The sequence below is a fragment of the Acinonyx jubatus genome, chromosome B1, assembly GCF_027475565.1.
Source record: "Acinonyx jubatus isolate Ajub_Pintada_27869175 chromosome B1, VMU_Ajub_asm_v1.0, whole genome shotgun sequence".
Classification (NCBI taxonomy): Eukaryota; Metazoa; Chordata; class Mammalia; order Carnivora; family Felidae; genus Acinonyx; species Acinonyx jubatus.
This window is the reverse complement of record NC_069382.1, coordinates 61,827,984-61,851,541: the sequence shown is the minus strand read 5'-3', so window position 1 is coordinate 61,851,541 and position 23,558 is coordinate 61,827,984. Positions and strand designations below refer to the sequence as shown.

The window sequence follows — 23,558 nt, the reverse complement described above, 5'->3', positions numbered from 1 at the left end:
AAAACTGGAAACACGACCTGAGCCAAAGTCAAGAGTTAGCCGCTTAACCAGCTGAGCCACCCAGGTGCCCCAAAGATGTAGGCTTTAAACTTTCCCTATGATTTTGTGTTTTATTATTTTTCTATTAAAAGTTTTTTGTAATTTCTAATCTTTTCAGAACCTGAAGGAAAACGGATTTTACATAGTTTAATCAAGATGGTTAAGGGTTGGGGTGTTTGGGTGGCTCAGTCAGGTAAGTGGCCAACTTCAGCTCAGGTCATTATCTCACAGTTGACCAGTTCAAGCCCTACATGGGACTCTGCCTCGGATCCTCGGTCTCCTTCCTCTGCCCCTCCCCCACTTGCTCCATCATGCTCTCTCAAAAATAAACGTCAAAAAAAAAAAAAAAAACAAAGATAGTTAAGGGGATCAGAAGTAATGGTGCCAGCCCAATTTGGAACCATGAAGTAAGTCAATGAAGGGAGCAGATGGAGAGTGATGAAGCAAATAAGAATTGGAAATGCTGATCCCTCTCTCTTGGTTCAGTTCCTTGCAAACTCTGAAGTCAGTGCAGTCTTTGGTCTCATTTCTGCACTATTTTTACTCCTTCAAAGGGCCAGGACTAGAATATGTGGACACAAAATTTAAGGGTGTGCTCAAAACCTCACTGATCAAGATAAGTAACATTTTAGCACCATTTTTGAAAAAAAAAATTAGCACCACCAAAAATGCATAATGAGCAAAATATCAAACTTTTAGATAAAGACAGAACTGACTGAGCCTTGTTAGAGCCTGAGGCAAAGGGAAAAAATTAGTAAGTTTAATCTGGTAACAAGAACCTTGTTTTAGCACATTGGAGCCTGAGTTCCAGGCTTTGTTTCTTCTCCTCATTCTCACTTCCCAAAATGACTTCACTCCCTAAACTCTAGATCTGTATCCCATTTTCTGTTCTTGGCTTCCACTGTGCCAGAATGTTCATGGAAAGAACACTGGATTCTAGCCCTGGCTTCTTTTCACATTTAAGCTCTCATTCTTCTATAAAATCATAATTGGATTCCAAGGAGTCTTGGTAAGTGGTAGTGAGGTTGCTGATTTCAGGCTCCAGTCTCTGTCAACTGCTCTGCAGAAGAATTCTCAACCTCATCTGGAAGTTTGCTATTTAATTGTACACTACTAATCCATAAGAACTATCTACGTGGGGGTGCCTGGGTGGTTCAGCTGGTTAAGTATCCAACTTCGGCTCAGGTCATGATCTCATGGTCCATGAGTTCAAGCCCCATGTTGGGCTCTGTGCTGACAGCTCAGAGCCTGGAGCCTGCTTCGGATTCTGTGTCTCCCTCTCTCTCTGCCCCTCCCCTACTCATGCTCTGTCTCTGTCTCTCAAAAAATGAATAAATGTTAAAAAAAAAACTACCTATTTCATCTCTCAACTACATATTAAGAAGTATTACAAACTCAATTTTTGGAAGTTTTCAAAATATCTAGTATCAACTGTTTTGTGTCACTTGCTATGGAGTAAGTATAGAAAATTCTCTACAGTTTTTTAACTTGGTAATGGATAAAAGTAAAAAATATTTTGGTATGTATACATTTCTCAATTTTTCTATTCTTTTTTAAAGATCTGTATTTCTTAAGTAATCAATTCTTAATTGAGGGTGGGGCTCGAACCCACAACCCCAAGATCACGAAATGCATGCTCCACCAACTGAGCCAGCTATGTGCCCCTCACTTTTTCTATTTTTAATGTAACGTCTCCTGGGAGAATGTGTTCATATGTCAGTTTCCACACTGTTTTCTCTTCCAGTGAGGTGTTAACAAAATTTTTGTGTTTCATAACTCAAATAGTTATGCTTAACTAAATATGACTTGTATACACTGAGCTGTAAGTATCATGAAAATTTCAAATACAGTAAGTAAGCCAAAACCAAAATGCTTCTAATTCTTTAATTTTTGGTAAGAGACAGAGCGCAAGCAGAGAAGAGGGACAGATGGAAACAGAGAAAATCTTAAGTAGGCTCTGCCGTGTTTTCGTGGAGCCTGACACAGGGCTCAGTCTCACAATCCTGGAATCATGACCTGAGCTGATATCAAGAGTCAGATGCTCAATGGCTGCTTAACTGACTGAGCCACCCAGGCACCCTCCCCCTTTCTTGTAAGATCTTTTAATAATATTAGCTTTGAAAAATAAAAAAGTTCCAAACTTGCAATTTGACAAAACACCAACATGTTTTCTGTTAAGATACTCTTTCCTGTAATGAGATTGTGGGTGATGGTTATTGTCCATACTGTAATTTTTGGAGTTATTTCTGTTTTTTGGGTGTCTGAGCCTCTTTAAAAATCATTATTGGGGCACCTGGGTGGCTCAGTCGGTTAAGATTCCAACTCGGTTTTGGCTCCAATTATGATCTCACGGTTTGCGGGTTTGAGCCCCACATTGGACTCTGTGCTGATGGCGCAAATCCTGTTTGGGATTCTCTCTCTTTGCCCTCTCCCCCGAGTCTCTCTCTATCTCAAAAATAAATAAACATTTTTAAAAATTATTCTTTAGGTTCTGTGTTTGTTTAATTTAAAAAGTGCACTTGTTATAAAGGAAGGGAGAGGAGGGAGGGAGGAAAGGGGCTCAGCCTTTTGCAAAGTAGTTTCCCCATAATCCTGTTGGATTAAGCATTAGTTTGCCCATTTTTAGATGAGGAAACTGAAACTCTGAAAATAAGAATAAACTAAAATCACACAGCTAGTAAACTGACACAGTTGGAATATAAATCCAAGTGCTTTCCAAAAGGTACTAGGATATAAGAGGAATTTTAAATTATTACAGACACATCTTTTATAATAAAATATGGCATAAAGAATCATTTCCTGACCTGTAGCTGAAAAATGGATCAAATTTTCTGGTGTGTAGATTTTTGCCTCCTCTTGGAGGCAGACCACTGGAGTGATCACCACTTCTGCACCTTGGCCAGAGACTTCTGTATCTTTGTTGAATTAAGTATGTGTGCCTCATACTGAATTCAACCAAGTTTGGATTCATTCCCTCTCAACTTTCCTTCTCTACTTTCAAGGAAACTTGGAAATTATTCTGCTTGCTTTAACCATTTTTTAAAGAGAAAAACAGCATAAAGTAAAAATAAAATTCTTTTATGTTTAAGCAGAATATTTGAAACTATTCTAAACATAGTTGTATAAAGGGGCTTGGCTTTTCTCTTTAAAAAATTATTTTCAAATGAAGAAAAACTTACAGATTTTATTTTTTTTAACAAGCTTTACAAATGATACAAAACAAAATGGAACACTTATACCTGTTACTTCTAAATCTCACTTCTGCTCTCAGGGAAACAGAAATAGGCATTATCAAGTGAATTTATAGATAGTGCGTATGTGCTTTAACACCAAGTTTTCCATGCCAGGCACTAGAGCTTTCACTCCTAAAAACTCAATACTCTAAGAGGTTAAGTTGTACTATGTCATGAGCACACTATGAAGGCACACACACGTTATTTCTTTCCACAGTGTCAGCATTATTCAGTCATAAAGCAAAGTTAACATAATTATAAAGCAGGTTCAGGATTTCAAACTCAGTGACGTTTCACTACATGATTAGCTTGGCTTCTTACAGGGCACACAAAGAAGAACATAAGGCAAACCGCACAACAAACGAGATAACACCGAGGGAAGAAAGTTAATGAACCAGACGGGAAGTCAGTCTGTAGGCACGCAGTATGTGGGTCTGGTCTGGGTCAGCTCTCAGCACTTACTGTTTATTATGTTCAAGCAGTGAAGGAGCTCAGTTCTGTTCAGAAATCAGTGGGGCACAGCCTTTGGCGACAGCTGCCTTTTTTCGAGTGGTCAGACATAGAGGGGTCACTGTCTGAAGAGTCTGACAGTTTGTTGCAAAAATCCTCCCTCTTTAAGGGGATTTAATCAGTCTTGAGCCCTTGCAGACCTCCTCTGTGTCTGCTTATCAGTTCTGGGGTGTTGTCAGCTGGCACTAGTCTTAGCAATATCTGGTACCTGCAGTACCCTTAACTGCTTGCGTCATTGCCTGACACAGAGGCCCCTACTTGCCATGAGTGACTCCATCTTGCTCTCCACATACTGTTACTTCTCCATCCCCATTTTTTGTTTACTGGATGAGAAACGGGTAGAAAAGGATAACCTGCCAATTGCTTCCTGGCCTTTTGGCTAAGATCAAGTGTAAAGATAACCTGCCAAAGGTTACCCAAAGTAGCACTTGGATTTGAATTGCTGGGAGCCCGGTCCCAAAACCAGACCTTAACTGTCACTCTTTTCCCTCTATGCGTGCAGAAGCACATAAGTACATGTGTGTGCACCTACACACATAACCGTGCATATATGTGTTTCCTCCTACATATTAAAAGCTTGTCATGTGCCCTCGAGGCCTATACCTATGTGCATGAAGGATAGGGAGAGGAGGAGCAATTTAGCATCTTGCTAAAACAAGATGGAGGAGCCAGAGGACTACACAGCATCTCAGAGAGTAACAGGCATGAAAAATATTCCTTGGCTGAGAAACTAGATCCCTGATAAGCTAGGAAGAGCTTCAGTTCTTACACAGGGGGACTAAGGGTGAAGGCCAGATTGCCTCTGAACTAGTCTTGTACGATGTGAAATGATAATAATTCTTAAAAGCAATGAGTTCAAAAGAATCCGATGCCTGACAATCAACCCCTTAGTTAGCATATAGCAGGTTGGCTGGCCCCATCTGGTTGGATTATGCTGTTCCCTACGAAGCATGGCCAGCCTTTCAGAATTCAGTGTATACAGATGGGGTTTCCTGTCATAAATGATTTGTATGTCATGAACTGTGATAGGAAAGGACTCAAATTTTGTATCTCACAGCATTTAAATTAAAAGCATACACTCACTTCACAGTAAAAGAACAAAGAAAAAGAGGGGAAGCAGCTGCCACCAGCAAAGGTTTAGGAACCACGTAACAGTATGTGGTGAGGATTCTCTAAATCACACCTGTATTTTATTCCCACCACTCACCACTTCTTGGATCTCTTAAAGCCACTGAATTGCAGCCAATCATCCTTCCAAAATTCAAATTTTATTATATCATGTTAAGGGTTTAAATGCTTTACCGGCAGGGGCAGCTGGCTGGCTCAGTGGGTAGACCATGTGCCCCCTGATCTCTGGGTCCTGAGTTCAGGCCCCACATTGTATGTAGGGATTACATAAAAAAAAAAAAAAAAAAAAAAAAAAAAGCTTCACTGGCATTTCTTTGCACTTGATAAAGATCAAAATCCTCAATTTTGCCTGAAAAGTATTGCAGCAGCAACTCTGGCCCATCTTACCAGCTTCACAAAGGCCACTTCCCATCTTTTCTACTTCATACACCTCCCTGCTTCCCCTTGAGGTGCCAGCCAAAGGGCACATGATCCTTCATTTACCAAGTTCTTTAGAGTTAGGAGCCTCCTCACTTGACTCTTCCTTCACCTGTGAAGACTTCTACGGTGAGGACTTATTTTGAAGACTTATCCACAATGAACTCAAATTCATTCCTCAAATTTTACCTTACATATCACTGCCTCAGGAGAGACCTCGGGTAAGCCCGAGTTGAGGTGGGGAATAATTCTACAGGGTGGGACTGACCCACCCACTCCCCCACTGAGATGCAAATTGATCCATTAAGGTGACTGTTTCTCTTCCCTTTCAAGGCTTACTACCTCCTCACCTAGGATCCTAGACTACGTGAACCAGGTCCACAGCAGAGCTCTCCATTCCCTTAGTGTCAGAGAGGACGTAGGGGTGGTGGTGAAGCTTTTAAAACCAACCTGCAGCCTTACTTTGATCCTCAAATTGCTCATAAAAATACAAATAGCAAGAATATGTAAAAGGTTGCCACTGGGAATCAAAAGAGCACTTGATGACAACAATGGCTTGATTACTGAAGGAGACGCCCTTATCTGTGCTCAAGATCTCTTCCCCCCTCTCCCAAGCCACCCTGGGTCATTGAGCATGTGCAGGTCCTCACCAACCCACTTCCGGAGGGACCGCCAATCACTGCAGGGGCTAAGGGTGCGCCTCTGGCGAGGAGCCAGACCTTGCAAGCTCTTTGGGGTTTCGGGCCTACGCTGCACCAGGCTCTGGGGCCACAGCGATCTCCGGCCAGGGAAGGGCTGAGCGGTTCCAGGTAAGCTGGGTGGGCTGTCGTGAGGCTCAGCTGAGCAGGGGCTCCCTCAGCATCTACTGGGCGCCAGACCTTGGGGCCGCAGCGTGTGCAAGACTGGGTCTCCTCAGACCGTGGCGACGATCTCGTGAAGACTGCAGCTGCCTGGTCTCAGACCTGTGGCATCAGAATAGGAGTGGTGGGCCTGCTTTCATTAAGTTTTAAGAGATTTTGATGTGAATGAGAATTGAGGAGTTGCTGGGTTATCTCCAAAGAACTGCTGTCTGTGTTTGGTGGAAGCGAGGACGGAGGAGAGGTGGCAAGTTCAGTGAATGGAGCGGTAGCCATCGTTTGAGAACCCACTACTTTCCATTGCCCACACCTTCTGGTCAATTGCAACATCCATTAACCTTCACAAAGATCTTACAGTTAAGAATTATCATTACAACTTTGCAGATGAGCCAGCTTAGGCTCAGGCATGTCAAGAATCGTTCAGTGTGAGGGCACCAGGTGGCTCAACCAGGTTGAGCATCTGACTGGCTCCGGTCATGATCTCGGGGTTGGGGAATTTGAGCCCCACATTTGGCTCACTGCTGGAAGCCTGTCAGCACAGAGCCTGCCTCAGATCCTCTTTCTCCCTCTGTCTGCCCCTCCCCCATTTGTGCTTTCCCAATAAATAAATATTAAAAAAAAAAAGAATCATTCAGTATGACAGCAGTTGAAACTGAGAGCTAGGCATCTACCGCAGGTTCCATTTATTCATTACTTTTTGAGCACCCATTATATGCCCAAGGACTTGAATAAGCTGGAGATACATTCCCACCAAGAAGCTTACAGTCTGGCAGAGGAATTGGACCCTCACTTAAGGAATTACAAAAATAACTGTAAAATCAAATCACAACTATGAGGTATGATTCGATGGGGAGCTAGGTGAAGAGGCTAGGACCGGATCTTGATGGGTGTTTGAAGCTTTAAATTTTCCTTAAAACAGTGGTTCACAAACTATGGTCCCTAGACCAGCAATATCATCTGGGAACTTAGAAATACAACACACCCACTGAATCACCAACTGGGAATTTGGCCCAGTAGTCTTTTTACCAAGATGTATAGGTATTCATGATGCATTCTAAGGTTTGAGAGCTACTTTCTTCTTCTTTTTTTTTTTTTAAATGTTTTATTTATTTTCGAGACAGAGACAGAGCGTGAGCAGGGGAGGGTCAGAGAGAGAGAGGGAGACGCAGAATCCGAAGCAGGCTCCAGGCTCTGAGCTGTCAGCACGGAGCCCGACGCGGGGCTAGAGCCTACGGACCGTGAGGTCGTGACTTGAGCAGAAGTCGGTCGGACGCCTAACCGACTGAGCCACCCAGGTGCCCCAGAGCTACTTTCTTAAAGTAATAAAGGACTAATGGAATGTTAAGTGGTAAATAAAAGGATTATATTTGTGTTTGAAAAGATCAATTTAGCTACAGAATTAAAGGAATTGATAGGAGGCACCGTTATGTTTTGGAGTAGAAAAGGGGTTCATACTATAATGGGGGGAGAGAAATGGGTAGTTGAACTAGAGTGGTAGCAGTGCCTACAAAGCTGCTTCTGTTAACTTCACAGTCTGTTAGCGGCTTTATTCTGAAAAGTAGGGAAGACTGATCTGTGTGTGCACTTGGAAAAGTGGGGCTCAATGATACTTGGGAGTGAATACCTATTACGTTCCTTGCACTGTACTGAGTTGTTTTTTTTTTTAATGTTTATTTATTTTTGAGAGAGAGAGAGAAACAGAGCGTGAGCGGGGGGGGGGGGGGGGTGGGAGGTCAGAGAAAGGAGACACGAATCGGAAGCAGGCTTCAGGCTTTGAGGTGTCAGCACAGAGCCTGACACGGGGCTCGAACCCACAAACCATGAGATCATGACCTGAGCCAAAGTGGGATGCTTAACCAACTGAGCCACCCAGGCGTCCCCTGAGTCCTTTTCTTGTACATACTTTCTTAAAAGTATTCTATTTTTTTTCTTGATTTTAGTTTGTCCATTATGCTTTGCAATTTACTGTTACATTGGGCAAGATTCTTAAAACTTTCTTTAGGCCATCAGTTTTCTAATCTGTGATCATTCTGTGCAGTCTTACCCCCAAAGCTATGCTCTCATCTTTCTTAGCTTACTCAGAAGTACGATTTTGAAAGTATTAAGTGACCATTGGAAGTCACTAAAGCCTTAGTAGCTATAATAACACCTAGAGTCAGCAGGTAGGCAGAGTGGCTTGGAAGAGACTGTATGTTTTATTTTATGTAGTTCTGTGTTGTTGGAATTTATTACAAATTCACTGTATTTTAACAAAATTAAAGATGTATTTGAAAATTCTGAAACTCCTTTCCTGCACCTTCAAAATTAATGTAAGAAAATGTCCTACATCACGTTATTACTGTGAGCCTGGTAGAAGTTAATGCCTTTACCAGTCACAGGGGACTTAGCAACCATACAAGACATAGCAACTTTTAGGTTAAATATCAGTACTTTTTATATGTAAGTGCATACACAAAACACACACACACACACACACACACACATAGCTCAGCAATACTGTGGGATTGGTTCTAGACCACTGCAGTAAAGTAAGTCAAATGAATTTTGTTTCTCCATGCATACAAAAAGTTATGTTTGCACTCTACTGTGGTCTATTAAGTGTGCAATAGCCTTTGTCTAAAAAGAAAAAATCAATGTACATCTTTTAATTAAAAAATAATTTAATGCTAAAAATGCTAAGCATCGTCTGAGTTTTCACTGAGTTATCTTTTTTGCTGATGGAGGATCTTGCTTCTATTGATGGCTGCTGACTGATCAGGGTGGTGGTTGCCGAAGGTTGGGGTGGCTGTGGCAGTTTCTTAAAATGAGATGATGAAGATCGCCACTTCAATTGACTCTTCCTTTCGTGAATAATTTCTCTATTGCAGACGATGCCGTTTGATAGCATTTTAGCCACAGTAGAACCTCTTTCAAAATTGGGAGTCTATTCTCTCAAATCTTGCTGTTCCTTTATCATGTAATATTCTCAATATGTAATATTCTCAATCCTTGTTATGTAATAATCTCAATCCTTGTTATCATGTCAACAAACGTCACAACACCCTTTTTAAAAAAATTTTTTTTGGTAATGTTTATTTATTTATTTATTTTTTAAAGGGTTGGGAGATTTCTTAATTTTATTTTATGTTAATTTTTTTGGATGCTTATTTATTTTTGACAGAGAGAGAAAGACAGAGCACGAGCTGGGGAGGGGCAGAGAGAGAGGGAGACACAGAATCCGAAGCAGGCTCCAGGCTTTGAGCTGTCAGCACAGAGCCCGACGCGGGGCTTGAACTCACAGACCGTGAGATCATGACCTGAGCTGAAGTTAGAAGCCCAACCGACTGAGCCACCCAGGCGCCCCTGTAATGTTTATTTATTTTTGAGAGAGAGAGACAGCACGAGCAGGGAAGGGGCAGAGAGAGGGAGACACAGAATCCGAAGCAGACTCCAGGCTCTGAGCTGTCCACACAGAGCCCAACACAAGGTTCCACTCACGAACTTTGAGGTCATGACCTGAGCCGCTTAACCAACTGAGCAACCCAGGTGCCCCTAAACATCACAACATCTTTACCAGGAGGACATTCCATCTCAAGAAACCACTCTTGTCCTCATCCATAAGCAGCAATGAACTCTTTATCTGTTCAAGTTTGATTATGAGATTCCAGCATTTCCGTCCCATCTTCAGGATCCACTTCTGACTCTAGTTCTTTTGCTATTCTCACCACACCTGCAGTTATTTCTGTCACTGAAGCCTTAAACCTACATGTGTTAAATGGCAGGCACTGTGATATGTGCCTTAATTTTGTTTTCTTGGTTAATAATTGTGATATGAGATAGTATTATCCTCACTTTATGAAAAGAAAACTGAAGCTCAGAAAAATTAACTTGACCAAGGACAGGTAACTAGTTAAGTGGCAGTGTTGGATGAAAACCCAGTTCTGTCAGGTGTTGCTACCTCTCAATTTGTGTTATATGTTTTTCTGTTACAGTGCTGGAATCAATAAACTCCTCTTTTCCCCTTAAAAATTTTTTGAATCGGGGCGCCCGAGTGGCTCAGTCGGTTAAGCGTCTGACTGCGGCTCAGGTCATGATCTCACGGTTCATGGGTTTGAGCCCACATCGGGCTCTGTGCTGACAGCTCAGAGCCTGGAGCCTGCTTCAGATTCTGTGTCTCCCTCTCTGTCCCTCCCCCTGCTCACACTCTGTCTTTCTCTCAAAAATAAATAAATGTTAAAAAAATTTTTTTTTTCAAGAATTTGGAATACGTTATCAAATTTGGAAAAAATGCGACTATATCAAATATGAAAAATATAAGGTGTAGAGGGATGCGTAGGATGCCACGGGAGTATGAAGAAGGGACAGTACAGCTTAGTCATTGAGTCTCATGCCAATTAATGCAATGTTGTATGAGTGTACTCAATTACTATAGACTCATCGTTTACAGCTCTAATTCAGGATAATAGCTCCTGATTTATAGAGTTGCTTGGAGAGCTTAACTGCACCAGTGACTACATGAAAGATCCTTAGCTTAGTGCCTGACACATAATAAATTATCCTAGAGAACATTTATCTTGGCCTGAGTCTCCCAGAGGAGCAGAACTTAGTCCCGAGGAAAGAAAGGAGGAGGAAAAGGTGATCTAAGCAGTGAGTAAGTTGTGCAGGAAGGAGGACATAACATCTGTGTTTTAAAAAAATAAAGGCCAACTGCTTTAGGGGACCACAGCCAGGTGAAGATCAAGATAATGAATCAAGGGTTCTGAATGGTAAGCTAAGGGTGGAGTACTTTGTCCTGACTTCTGGAGAGTTACTGACAGGTTTAACTGAGAGGAACAACTTGAATCGGTTTAAAAAGTGAAGGTATGAGAGATAAGTTAAATTATATCAAGAAGCAGTAGGGGCACCTAGGTGGCTCAGTTGGTTAAGCGTCCAACTTCGGCCCAGGTTATGATCTCGCAGTTAGTTAGAGCCCCGCATTGGGCTCTGTGCTAACAACTCAGCTTGGAGCCTGCTTCAAATTCTGTGCCTCCCTCTCCCTCTGCCCCTCCCCTACTCATTCTCTCTCTCTCTCTCTCTCTCTCTCTCTCATAAGTAAATAAACTTTTAAAAAAATAATAAAAAAAAAAAGAAACAGTAGGCAAAATGTAGAACTTGGGATAGTCCACAGGACTAAAGGTAGAGACAGAAGACAGTATTCTAGATTGAGCGATATTTAAGAGTACTAATAAGCAAGTGTAATGTGTGGTCAGTGTTTGGATCCAGATTCAAATCTAAAATAGAAAGCTGGGGCACCTGGCTAGCTCAGTTGGTGGAGCATGCAACTCTTAATCTCCAGGTTGTAGGTTTGACCTCCACACTGGGTGTGGAGGTTACTTAAAAAAATAAAATCTTAAAAAAAAAAAAAAAGAAATAGCTTATTTGCCAAGAACAATGGGCATGGTGGCTGCCATTTATGTGCTATTCTTATTTTAAAAAAGGTTGAGGGGCGCCTGGGTGGCTCAGTCGGGTAAGCGTCCAACTTCAGCTCAGGTAGTGATCTCGAGGTTCCAGAGTTCAAACCCTGTGTCAGGCTCTGTGCTGACAGCTCAGAGCCTGGAGCCTGCTTCGGATCCTGTTTCTCCCTCTCTCTCTCTCTGCCCCTTTCCCACTTGCGCTCTCTCTCTCAAAAATAAATAAAAATATTAAAAAAAAATAAAAATAAAAAAAGTTGTAATCCTCATCTTTCAGGTCAAAGAAAGGGATTCTTCAAAAAAGTTGCATGGGTTTTCCTAAAGTTACACACTAAGTAGCTGAACAGGATTCAAACCGAATGGCCTTTTAATGTTAGTCCTTACATTATGAAACATTCCCTCCCATAGCATGTGGCTGTGATGGCTTTTGCTTGTGCAGGCCCAAGACGCTGTGTCAATCCTTGACATTGGGAATAATTTAGAAATGGAGGCTCTCTAGAATTACTGCATTTTTCCTATTTTGCTTATAGGAAGAGTAAGTCTGTGTAGTAAAAGAAGTTGCTAGGTGACCATGACAAAGCTAATTTCAAATGTCAAAACCCTGCCCATAATTACTGTTCTCACTGTCTTTGGGTCATGAGGGAGGGAGAGGAAGAGCAAAAGTTGAGAAAGTGTTTGTTAGTGGGAGAAAGAGAGAATATTGCATTGATGGTAAAATGGCTTACAAACTTGGAGGAGTTTTATTAGTTTAAAATTGGGTGTGGTGGGTACCTTAAAAACCAGCCCGGAAATTTTCTCCCTAACTTTTTTATTTTGATGATTTCAAACCTATAGAAAACTTGAAAAGATGTGCAATATACATAGGTAAACCTTTTGCCTGGATGCACTAGTTTTTAACCTTTTGCTGTTTCAGATTCTGTGTCTCCCTCTCTCTCTGACCTTCCCCCGTTCATGCTCTGTCTCTCTGTCTCAAAAATAAATAAAAGTTAAAAAAATAAATAAATAAAAAATAAAATAAAATTATTGAACCTTCTGAAAGTGCGTTGCAGCCATCAAGATGGCCTCCCCCACCATGTGTCAATATATATTGCCTAAGGACAAGGACATTTGGCTTCTCACCTATGATAAATTAATATGATAAGCACAATACTGATAGAATATGATATGTAGTCCATATTGAAAGTTTCCCATTTGTCCCAAAAGGGTTCTTTTGGTTGTTTATCTTTTATTTATTTTTTTGAGTTTATTTATTTATTTTGAGAGATGGGGAGAGAGAATTCCAAGCAAGCCACACACTGTCAGCATGGAGCACAACGTGGGTCTCTAACCCAGGAATCCTGAGATCATGACCCAAGCCAAAGTCAAGAGTTGGATGCTTAACGGACTGAGCTACCCAGGCGCCCCTAGTTGTTTTATCTTTAATTTTGCGATCCCAGATTCAGTCAGGAATTGCATGTTGTATTTGGCTGTCTTATTTGTTTAGTCTTAAATCTGAAACTTCTTTTGTGTTTGTTTTGCATGGCATTTACATTTTGAAGAACAGATACCGATTGTCTTGTAGAATGTTCCCGATTTAAGTTAGAGTACTTGTTTTCTCATGATTGGATTGAGGTGGAGTATTTTTTGGAAGGATATTTTTTATAGGCTTTATTGTTGTTTTTGAAATGTAGGAGATAAATGAATCTATAACTACAGATTCCTGTTTTTCCCCAAACCTCCACCTAGTAATTCCAGTCAGAGCTGGAATTACTAACAGATGTTAAAATTTTAGCATTTATTAATGAGTCTTAGGTGAATGTTTTCATACATTGGTGATTGTGGTTTCATATTTTTAACTTAATGTCTTTTCTCACCCATAGGAAAGATTCCTAGGCTTGGACCTAAAGCTGCTTTCTTGAACAGGAAAGTCATTAAGCCTGGCTTTACATCATTGAGTGGGAAGAACAGCAGCCCAACTAATACATTCTAGTATGCAATAGACTGCAGCCTGTTGGGTACTCTTGGCAATAGACTCTAAAGCTAAAGGGAGGGGGATAAACACATTTATACAGGAGATCATCAACATGCCAATCCAGTGAAACTGAAAGCTGGTTAGTTTTCAAGGTCTGTGGGAAGATATCCACTGCTCACTGGGTCCTGAGTGCTTTACTAAAGAACTTATAACCTTACCCACCAGCTTTGTTCACAGCTCAATGGAGTTTGTGACAGCCCTAGAAGACCTCCAAACAGGGGCTAGCTGTCCCATCTGTCTGGACTACTTGAAAGACCCAGTGACCATCAACTGTGGGCATAACTTCTGTCTCTCTTGCATCAGTATCTCCTGGAAGGATCTAAATGATACTTTCCCCTGCCCCTTTTGCCGTCATTGCTTTCCAGAAAGGAAGTTCACAAGCAATCCCCAGCTGGGCAATTTGATTGAAATTGCTAAGCTACTACAGGTAAGAAGAAGCAAGAGGAAGAGGAAAGAAGAGAAGCTTATATGTGAAAAGCATAATCAGGTTTTGACCTTTTTCTGTCAGAAGGACCTAGAAGTTTTATGTCCACAGTGTAGTTTCTCCACTGATCACCGGAATCACTACATTTGGCCCATAGAGAAGGCTGCTCCTCATCATAGGAAAAGATTAGAGAATTGCATTGAACCATGGAAGGAGAGAATTGAACAAGTGGAAAAGGTGATAATGATGCAAACCAGAAAATCATTGGAACTGAAGAAGAAGGTAGAATATAGGAGGGAAGAAATAAAGTCTGAATTTGAGCAACTTTTGTTGTTTCTCAAAAATGAGCAAGAGATCGTTCTTCGGCAATTACAAGATGACGAAGTGGACATTTTAACAAAACTAAATGAAAACCTGACAACATTTTCAAATCATCTTTCCACATTAAAATATCTACTAAAGGAGATTGAGGGCAAATACATGAAGTCAGGGCTGGAATTACTAACAGATGTTAAAAGTATCTACCATAGATATAAAACCTTAAAGTCCCCTGAACCTTTTTCATTCCAATTAAAGGAATATGGTTACCATCTTCCTCCACAATATTCTGGCCTAAATAAAATTATGAAGCAATTTCAAGTAGATCTAATTCTAGATCCTGAAACAGCACATCGTAAGCTTATTATCTCGGAAGATAGAAAAACTGTGCAATATGGAAATAAGATGCATAGCTTACCTCATAACCCAAGGAGGTTTTATCTCTGCCCGGCTGTTCTGGGTTCTGGGGGCTACAATTCTGGCAGGCAGTATTGGGAGGTGGATGTGAAAGACAAGCCTGAATGGATTGTTGGTGTCTGCAGAGACTCTCTTCCCAGAAGGAGAAAGAATCAGAATCAACCAATTTTAGTGCAGGATGGGTTATGGGGTATTGGGCGATGTAGTCAGAGTAATTATATTGCGTTGGGTCCTAAAAAAATTAATCTGCTGCCAAAAGTAATACCCAGAAAGATTGGCATTTTTTTAGACTGTGAATTGTGTGAGATTTCTTTTTACAACTTGAGTGATAAATCTCTTCTCTATATTTTTAACTATTATTGTACAGAAACACTCTGGCCTTATTTCTACACTGGAACTGACTCAAAACCTCTTAAAATCTGTACAGTAACAGATTCTGAATGATGAACTATTGTAAAATTCTTAATTGTTTTTTTTTCTATTGAGGCAGTGCACAGAACTAAGCCAATTAATCTAGTCTCAACAATTCTGTTTTTTGTTGTTGGTTTTTTGTTTGCTTTGTTTTGTTGCAGTTTTAGTTTTTCCTTTAAACAACCAGAATGGTTTTTATCTCTGTTTCAGCAGCTTCTAGAAAATATAGTTATAGGGGCACCTGGCTGGCTCAGTGTGTAGAACATGGCAACTCTTGATCCCAGGATCAAGTCTGAGCCCCACGTTAGGGGTAGAGCTTACTTTTTTAAAATATGGTTATGGGACACCTGGGTGGCTCATTCAATTGGGCATCTGACTCTTGATTTTGGCTCAGGTCATGATTTCACAGTTTGTGGAATCGAGCCCCACATTGGGCTCTGAGCCGACAGCATGGAGCCTGCTTGGGATTCTCTCTCTCTGTCTCGATAAATAAACAAACAAACAAACAAACAGGGAAAAGTCTGGTTATGCCTACTTTACAGATAAATTGTGGGATCAAATTGGAGAATGGTTTGGAAATTCTAATAAAATACCTATAGAATATGTTACTTTAGAAGTCTAGTAATTGTCATTAAAAGTCCAATAAATTTTTTTGTGTTGCCTACATGTTTTGCCATAAAAAAATACATAAGCCTTTATGAAAAGCATCCATTACCATGCCAGGACCATGTGCTCTATAAAGGTAGCCACTTTGAACTTTCATCTGTTTACCTCAGTATTTCTTTGTAACATGTTTTGGTGTGTGTGTGTGTGTGTGTGTGTGTGTGTGTGTGTGTGTGTTAGTCTTGACTTAGTACTATGGAAAATGAGGTGATGCCCCCACCATATACATACCTCATATACCTCATATACTTATTAAATTACATATACACACAATAAATCATTTCCCTCTGTTTCCATTTGGACAATGTACCCTGTAGTTCTGTTCAACTGCCATCCTTCATTTTGGAAACTGACCTCTCTTCTCAGAATCCCTTTTATTTAGTTCTATGTTTTCTTTCTTAGGCTTTTTCTAGTCTGGAGATTACACCTTTAAGTAGATAATATATGTAAAATTTGGAGCTTGTATCAACAACAGCAAAAAATACTGCTGAGCCTTTGGATTTGTGTTGAATCTAGATCAAGTTGGATAAAATCCACATCTTCACAATATTGAGGCTTCTAATCCATGAACTAATTTATTTGGCTCTTTTATTTCTCTCTGCAACGTTTGTAGTTTTAAGCATATATGACTTAAAAAAAATTTTTTTTTTACATTGATTAATTTTTGAGAGATGGAGAGAGACAGAGCACTAGTCGGGGAGGGATAGAGAGAGGGAGACACAGAATCCCAAAGCAGGCTCCAGGCTCCAGGCTCTGAGTTGTCAGCACAGAGCCCGATGCGGGGCTCAAACCGTGAGATCCTGACCAGAGCTGAAGTCAGACGCTTAACCGACTGAGCCACCCAGTCGCCCCATACCGTATATGACTTTTAACATCTTTTTGTCAGATTTATCCCTAAATAGAATCCATTGGGTTTTCTACAAAGATGATTTTGTCATCTTCAAAGAAACATTTTTATTTCTTCCTTGACAGTCTAGGTCCTTTTCCTTTTTCTTGCCTGATTGCACTGAGTAAGACCTCAAGCAGAATGGTAATTCTTAACATTTCATGATTGGTATTACCCATCATTTTACTGCTCATATTTCCTCACTTGATTTTTATACTTTTTTTTAACCTAACTTTGATACTTCCTAGTATTTACATAAAATAATTTCAATTCAGTATTAAATAGTAAAAATACTGTCAATTCAGTATTATCTAATCATTTACCCACTGATAGATGTTTACTTAGGTCATATCTTTTGAAATAATTTAGTTTATGTAGATACTTTTAACAAAATAGACGATACACCATAATGGAAACTAAAACACTCGTGTATCCATGACCCAATTTAATAGAAACATTAGCATCACCTATGAGGTTCCCCTTGTGCCCCTTCTCAACCCCAGCCTCTTCACTTCCTGGTCCTATCTAGTTCCCTCCACTATTCTTAGTTTGATATTCCATTGTTTTCTGGACTTTTTCCTGTGTATGTATCTCTAAACAAAATGTTTAGTTCCACATGTTTTTTCAATTAACATAGTTAATTATAACATAGTTAACATACAGTGTTAGGTTTCAGGTGATTCAGTAATTCCATACATTACTCAGTGCTCATCATGATAGGTGTATTCTTTAGTCTTTAGTTCCAAATGCTTTTGAATTTTTCATAAAGTTGATGATGCATCATGTTGAATTTCTTTAAAAAAAAATTTTGTTTTTAATGTTTATTACTGAGAGACAGAGCATGAGCATGGGAGGGGCAGAGAGAGGGGGAGACACAGAATCCAAAGCAGGTCCCAGGCTCTGAGCTGTCAGCACAGAGCCTGACGTGGGGCTCGAACACATAAACCGTGAGATCATGACCGGAGCTGAAATTGGATGCTTAACTGACTGAGCCACCCAGGCCCCTGATCATGTTGAATTTTTTTCATTCAACATTATGTTCATGAGATTCACATTTTTTGCTTAAAGTTGAACTGCATTCTACTTCTGATGGACAGTTTGAAACTTTCACAAACAGCTGCTATGGAAAATAATTTGACATTATCCAATAAAGATGAAGGTTTAGCAAGTCCCTCCCCAGAGAAACCAGATGCATAATTTCCAAAGTGCTGTGCCGATTTATACTCACACTACAGTGTATAAACGTTTTCACTGCTCTGCTTCAACAGTACTACATTTATTTATTTTCACTAATTGTAAATGTTAAATATCTCCACTTTTAATTCCCATGATCTCTAATAATAGACCATATTTTTATAGCTTAATAATCACTTCTGTTTATCCTATAAAATACCTGGTTACCCCTCCACTCCCATTTTTCTATTAGTCTGTCTCATTGATTTATAAGAGTTCTTTATATTTTCTGGGTTTTAGTCCTGTAGCATTTATGTTCACTGTATGTTCTTCAAAGTTTATCCTACTCTTACTGTGGTGTCTTGAACAGAAGGTAAGTTTGATATATTTGATTTTATCATTCTTTCCTTTTGAGGTTTGGATTCTTTAAGAAATCCTCTATTCCAGGAGGCAAACCAGAAGAGGCTCTTAAGTACAAACTTGCTGGAAGGTTGGGGGGATGGACTAAATGAGTGATGGGCATTAAGGAGGGTCCTTGGTGGGATGAGCACTGGGTGTCATATGTAAGAGAGGAATCACTGGGTTCTACTCCTGAAGCCAACACTACACTGTATCTTAACTAACTTGAATATAAATAAAAATTTTTTTTAAATTTTTCTACTCCAGAAACATTAAAATATTCTATGTGTGCTTTTAATCATCTACTTAGAAGTTGATTCTGTGTTTGGGAATAGGATGGGGCTTGCCTATATATTGTACATAATGTATGAATGACCAATACATTCATTCATAATGTATGAATGACCAATGGACACACACCATTTATTGAGAGGTCTGTCATTTACCCGGCCGATTTGCAATGCCACCTGTATCTGACATCTAATATGATCTACTGGTCTATTGGTCTGTCCTTGGATCAATACCATACGTCTTACAGCTCTCTCATTCTTGATATCTGGTGACAATTTTCATCATCTGTTCAGGCTTACCTTGACAACTTGTGGCCTCTTTCATATAAATTTTAGAGTCAGCTTGCCAAATTAAACATTGTAACTTGGAGATTTTATTTGAAATTGCATTGGCACTAAACATCAAGTTGGAGAGAATTGACACCTATATTGAGTTGCCCAATCCATGTACGCCTTTACATCAATTTAACTCTTCTTTAAAAGCCATACAATACCCACCAGTGGGGTGCCTTAGGTAAAACTAAACATTCTAACTCACATGACTTCCATAGGGCACACTTGACATCAAGATTACTCAGAAGAATAATGAATATTAATAAGCAGGTTTGCAGCAAGTAGCTTCATTTATTTCCATGGGAGCCCTCACTGTAGTCAACATAGCTGCCTCAGGGCACTTTTGGGTTCCCTGTGACATCGTTCAGGTGGGAGTAAAGACATTGGGAAATTGAGGGGCCTGCACTGATTTAAAAGCTTCATGTTCCAGGAGGCCATTACATTTTGTAAGTTACCTGACAAGTGGGATTCATGGACTGGAAGGGACCTTCCGAAATATCACTGAAGAGTTGATAAGTCTCTGGAGGAAGCACATGTACAAGATACAGCAAAAGGGTTTTGAGGTTGTTTGAACTTGATAGGTTTGGGAACCAGTTTCCTTACCTTTAAAACTGAAGAATAATCTACCTTATAGGATTGATTAAAGACAATGCTCCTAGCTGCCAGCCTCAATAATACCAAGACTACAGGCTTAGTCAGCCCTTGCTCATATGAATTAAACTCAATGCAGCTAGGCATTTTGTACGTTAACGATAGCTCATGTAGGGGCGCCTGGGTGGCTCAGTTGGTTAAGTATCTGACTCGATTTTGGCTCAGGTGATGATCTCATGGTATGTACGTTTGAGCCCCATGTCAGGCTCCATGCTGACAGCACAGAACTTGCTGGGATTCTCTCCCTCTCTGCCCCTCCCCTGCTCACTCTCTCTCAAAATAAATAAATAAATAAAAAGAATAGCTCATTTGATTTCTTCTAGGGAGGGGGTTTTAACTCAGACATTTTTAAGTATAATTTTTGTGGGTTTTTTTTTTTTTTTTGGTTTATTTTGAGAGAAAGAGAGAGTGTGTGCAAACAAAGAAGGGACAGACAGAGAGGGAGAGAGAGAGAGAGAGAGAGTCCCAAGCAAGCTCTGTGCTGTCAGCACAGAGCCCAACGCAGGGCTCAGTCTCAGTAACTGTGACATTATGACCTGAGCTGAAATCAAAAGTTGGGTGCTTAATCTAGTTTTAATGTTTCAGTTATTCATTGTTTACAAGATTGCTTTACAACCATTGTTGCCAGCTTCTTGGGGGGCAACCACTCTCAACTCTTGTTCTTTGGGTGCTTATACTTACTAAATAACAAGCTGATAGTAATTCTTATGGATTTTCCATTTTTGGTAGTTTCATTTAACGTCCTACTTTGGAAGATGAGAATTTACAGTGGTTTTCACTCTGTGGTCTTCTCCTAATAGAATTCTTCATTTTTGTATAGACTATTTTCTGATGTTTATGGTATTTTGGCTATGTCAATACCATTCACCTCTGAGCCATGTATTATGCAATGATCGCATTTTGTTTATCCACAACTTTGTTTTTCTGTAGTTAATAGTTGTTTTATATTTCTCATTTCCTTTGTTTCCCATGTCCTTATCCTTAGTTCATCCCCCAACTGCGCCTGCAGTTGTCTAAATTTCCCAATGTAAACATATTTAGCTTTTTATCACTTTGATCTTGCCAACTATTCTCAAGGAGCCCTGTAACCTGCTCCAATGCAGGCAGGTTCACAAAGCCAGCTGCTCATATAGCATCTTGGGGATGCCCGCAGGATTTCTTGAGTTGCTTTTTCTGTTTCCATATGATTTTCCATGAGGAGCTTGGTTTCTTGTTTCATTGGAGAGGTCCTTCAATAGCTTCCTAATAGTGGTGCTTCGGAAATACGTTTTTTGAGACTTTCAAGTCTGAAAGTATCTATAGTGTATCCTGATATTTAACCAAAAGTTTCTCAGTTTCTAATTTTGAAATAATCTACCATTACATACTTTTAGCATTTTTTGTTGTGAAATATATTGTTATGATGTATGAAATGTATTTTAAAATACACCGGCAGGAACAGTGTTTCTGTATAAGCATGATTTTTAATCAATACTGTATACAGAATTCGCCAGTTTCCCTAATCAGGAATTCACATCTAGGGATGGTCGGCTGGCAATCTAATGGGAAACTCAGACTCCAAATGCTACAACATTGCTTCAGTTATCTTTTTTTTTTTAACTATTTTTTAATTTTATTTTGAGAGACAGAGACAGATAGAGCTCAAGTAGGGGAGGAGCAGAGAGAGGAGGGAGACACAGAATCCAAAGCAGGCTCCAGGCTCTGAACTGTCGGCACAGAGCCCCATGCGTGGCTCGAACCCACGAACACAAGATCATGACCTGAGCCAAAGTTGGACACTCAACCGAGTCACCCAGGCACCCCAGCTTCAATTATCTTAATGTCCCTTAAGTTCTGAGGCTGTACTTAAACGAATGGATTATAATGGACATAAAGGATGGAGTGATATTGGTGAAATTAGTGGTTTTGAACATATATGTGTATATATATGAATTGATTGAAATATTTGAGTCACTCACTCCACACTGTTGCATTTATAGGACACTAAGATCTAGGAAACCCTGTAGCCTCTACCTGATAAAAACGAGCCTTGTTCTCACAATAAGTATAATGTTAGATGAATTCTTGCCTTTATGGAATTGTGTTTGCTTCAAGTGAACCTTTGGTGCAAGATCAGAACACTTAAGCAGATGGAATGCTGGGAATGCTGAGTTACCAGCAAGGCCATATGAACGCCCAGTGTGTACCTGCTAAGTAAATAACTATTTCAAAAAGTGTCTACAGGTGGGACAAAATTTTGATTCATACTTGCTTTTATTATTACCTGGTAGTGAGTAGTTAGCCTTTACACACCCAGCACTATTGACAGTTATACTGTTATCTGTTGAGAAGAGTAATAATTGTGCAAAACCAAATTGGCTTAGCTCCTTTCATAACATGTGTGGTAGATAATAAATCTGTGTAAATAATGTAGATGTATTCCTTTATATGTTTAAAGGAAAAGAGTAATATACTCAAGTGTCTACCATTCAATTGAAAAAATATATCTGTAACTTAAAAGCCCCTCCTCAATTGCATTCTATCTCCTCCCGGGAACCAAGGCTAATCACTACCCTGAATTTTGTATCGAAGCACTTGTTTGCTTTTCTTTGTGGTTTTTATCTTACATATCTGTAATAAATTGTTTAATTTTGTCTGATTTGAGCTTTAGAAATAGAACATACAGTAGAGATTTCTATATGACTTGCTACTTTCTCTGAACATTGTTAAGATTCATCCATACTAGGACGCTAGGCTGGCTTAGTCAGTAGAGAGTGCCACTCTTTATCTTGGGGTTGTAAGTTCGAGTATCACCTTTGGTGTAGAGATATCTTAAAAATACATACTGATACATGCAACTTTGTCTTTTTTTTTTTTTTTTTTAGAGAGAGAGCTTGCAAGCAGGGGAGAGGGGCAAAGGGAGACAGAGAAAGAATCTCAAGCAGGCTTCACCCTCACCACGGAGCCCAAAGAGGGCTCAATCACACAACCCTGGGATCATGACCTGAGCTGAAATCGAGTGGGTGACTCAACCAATTGAGCCACCCAGGCTCCCCTGTCGCTTTTTCTTCATTGCTGCATGGTATTTATTGTATGATTGTAACACAATTTGTCCATTCTGTAATTTTTACAGTTAATAAGATCTATATGACATTTTCCTTTACCAGAAAGGAAGTATTTTTCTTTTTTTTTTGAAATGGGTGTATTTTATTTTATTTATTTTATTTTTGAGAGAGAGTGAGTGCATGTGCACATGTTGGGGAGGGGCAGAGGAAGAGGGAGAGAATCTCAATGAGGCTCCACACTCGACTCGGGAGTTTGATCTCACCCCCAACTGTGCAATCATGACCTGAGCCAGTTCCCTTCAACCAACTGAGCCACCCAGGCACCCCAAGGAACATCTTTTTCTAATTGTCAACTACAACCAAGCTGATTAGCAAGGAATTTCTTAATTGAAAAAATAAGTGGTAATTGCTGTACAGGAAAACAAAACAGGGTACTGTGATAGACTGTGTTGGGGTGGGGATAGCAATTTTAAACAGGGTTGTTGAGAAGGCCCTATTGAGAAACTGGCCTGTGAGGCAAGCATTGAAGAATTTGTGCAGAAATCTGTTACAGAATGTTTCAGGCAGAAGGAATAACAGGTGCAAAGTCATAAGGAAAGATGGGATCTAGTCTGTAGGAATAGCAAGGAGTTCAGTAAATAGTTGGGAGAGTAACAGGAAGTAAGATCCCGAAGCAGCAGGGGCACAAATAGTATGCTGTCTGGGATATGATTCTAAGGGCCACTGAACGAGAAGGGAAGTCATTGAGCAGAAAAGTAGCACTTTCATATTTCAGAAGGATCACTCTGGGGCGTCTGGGTGGCTCAGTCTGTTAAGGGTCCGACTCTTGGTTTCAGCTCAGGTCATGGTCTCCAGTTTGTGGGTTCGAGCCCCGCACCAGGTTCAGCATTCTTGGTGTGAAGTCTGCTTGGGATTCCCTCTCTCC

At 40.1% G+C, this 23,558-nt stretch overlaps 1 protein-coding gene across 1 annotated transcript; it reads left to right on the top strand.

The window, feature by feature from the left end:
- Positions 1-5,891: 5,891 nt before the first annotated feature.
- On the top strand, positions 5,892-15,846 carry LOC106989800 (tripartite motif-containing protein 60-like). The gene is made up of 2 exons (XM_015088262.3): positions 5,892-6,136; positions 13,473-15,846. The coding sequence occupies exon 2, from the start codon at positions 13,806-13,808 to the stop codon at positions 15,225-15,227; it is 1,422 nt and encodes a 473-aa protein (XP_014943748.2). The 5' UTR covers positions 5,892-6,136; positions 13,473-13,805; the 3' UTR covers positions 15,228-15,846.
- The last annotated feature ends 7,712 nt before the right edge of the window (positions 15,847-23,558 follow it).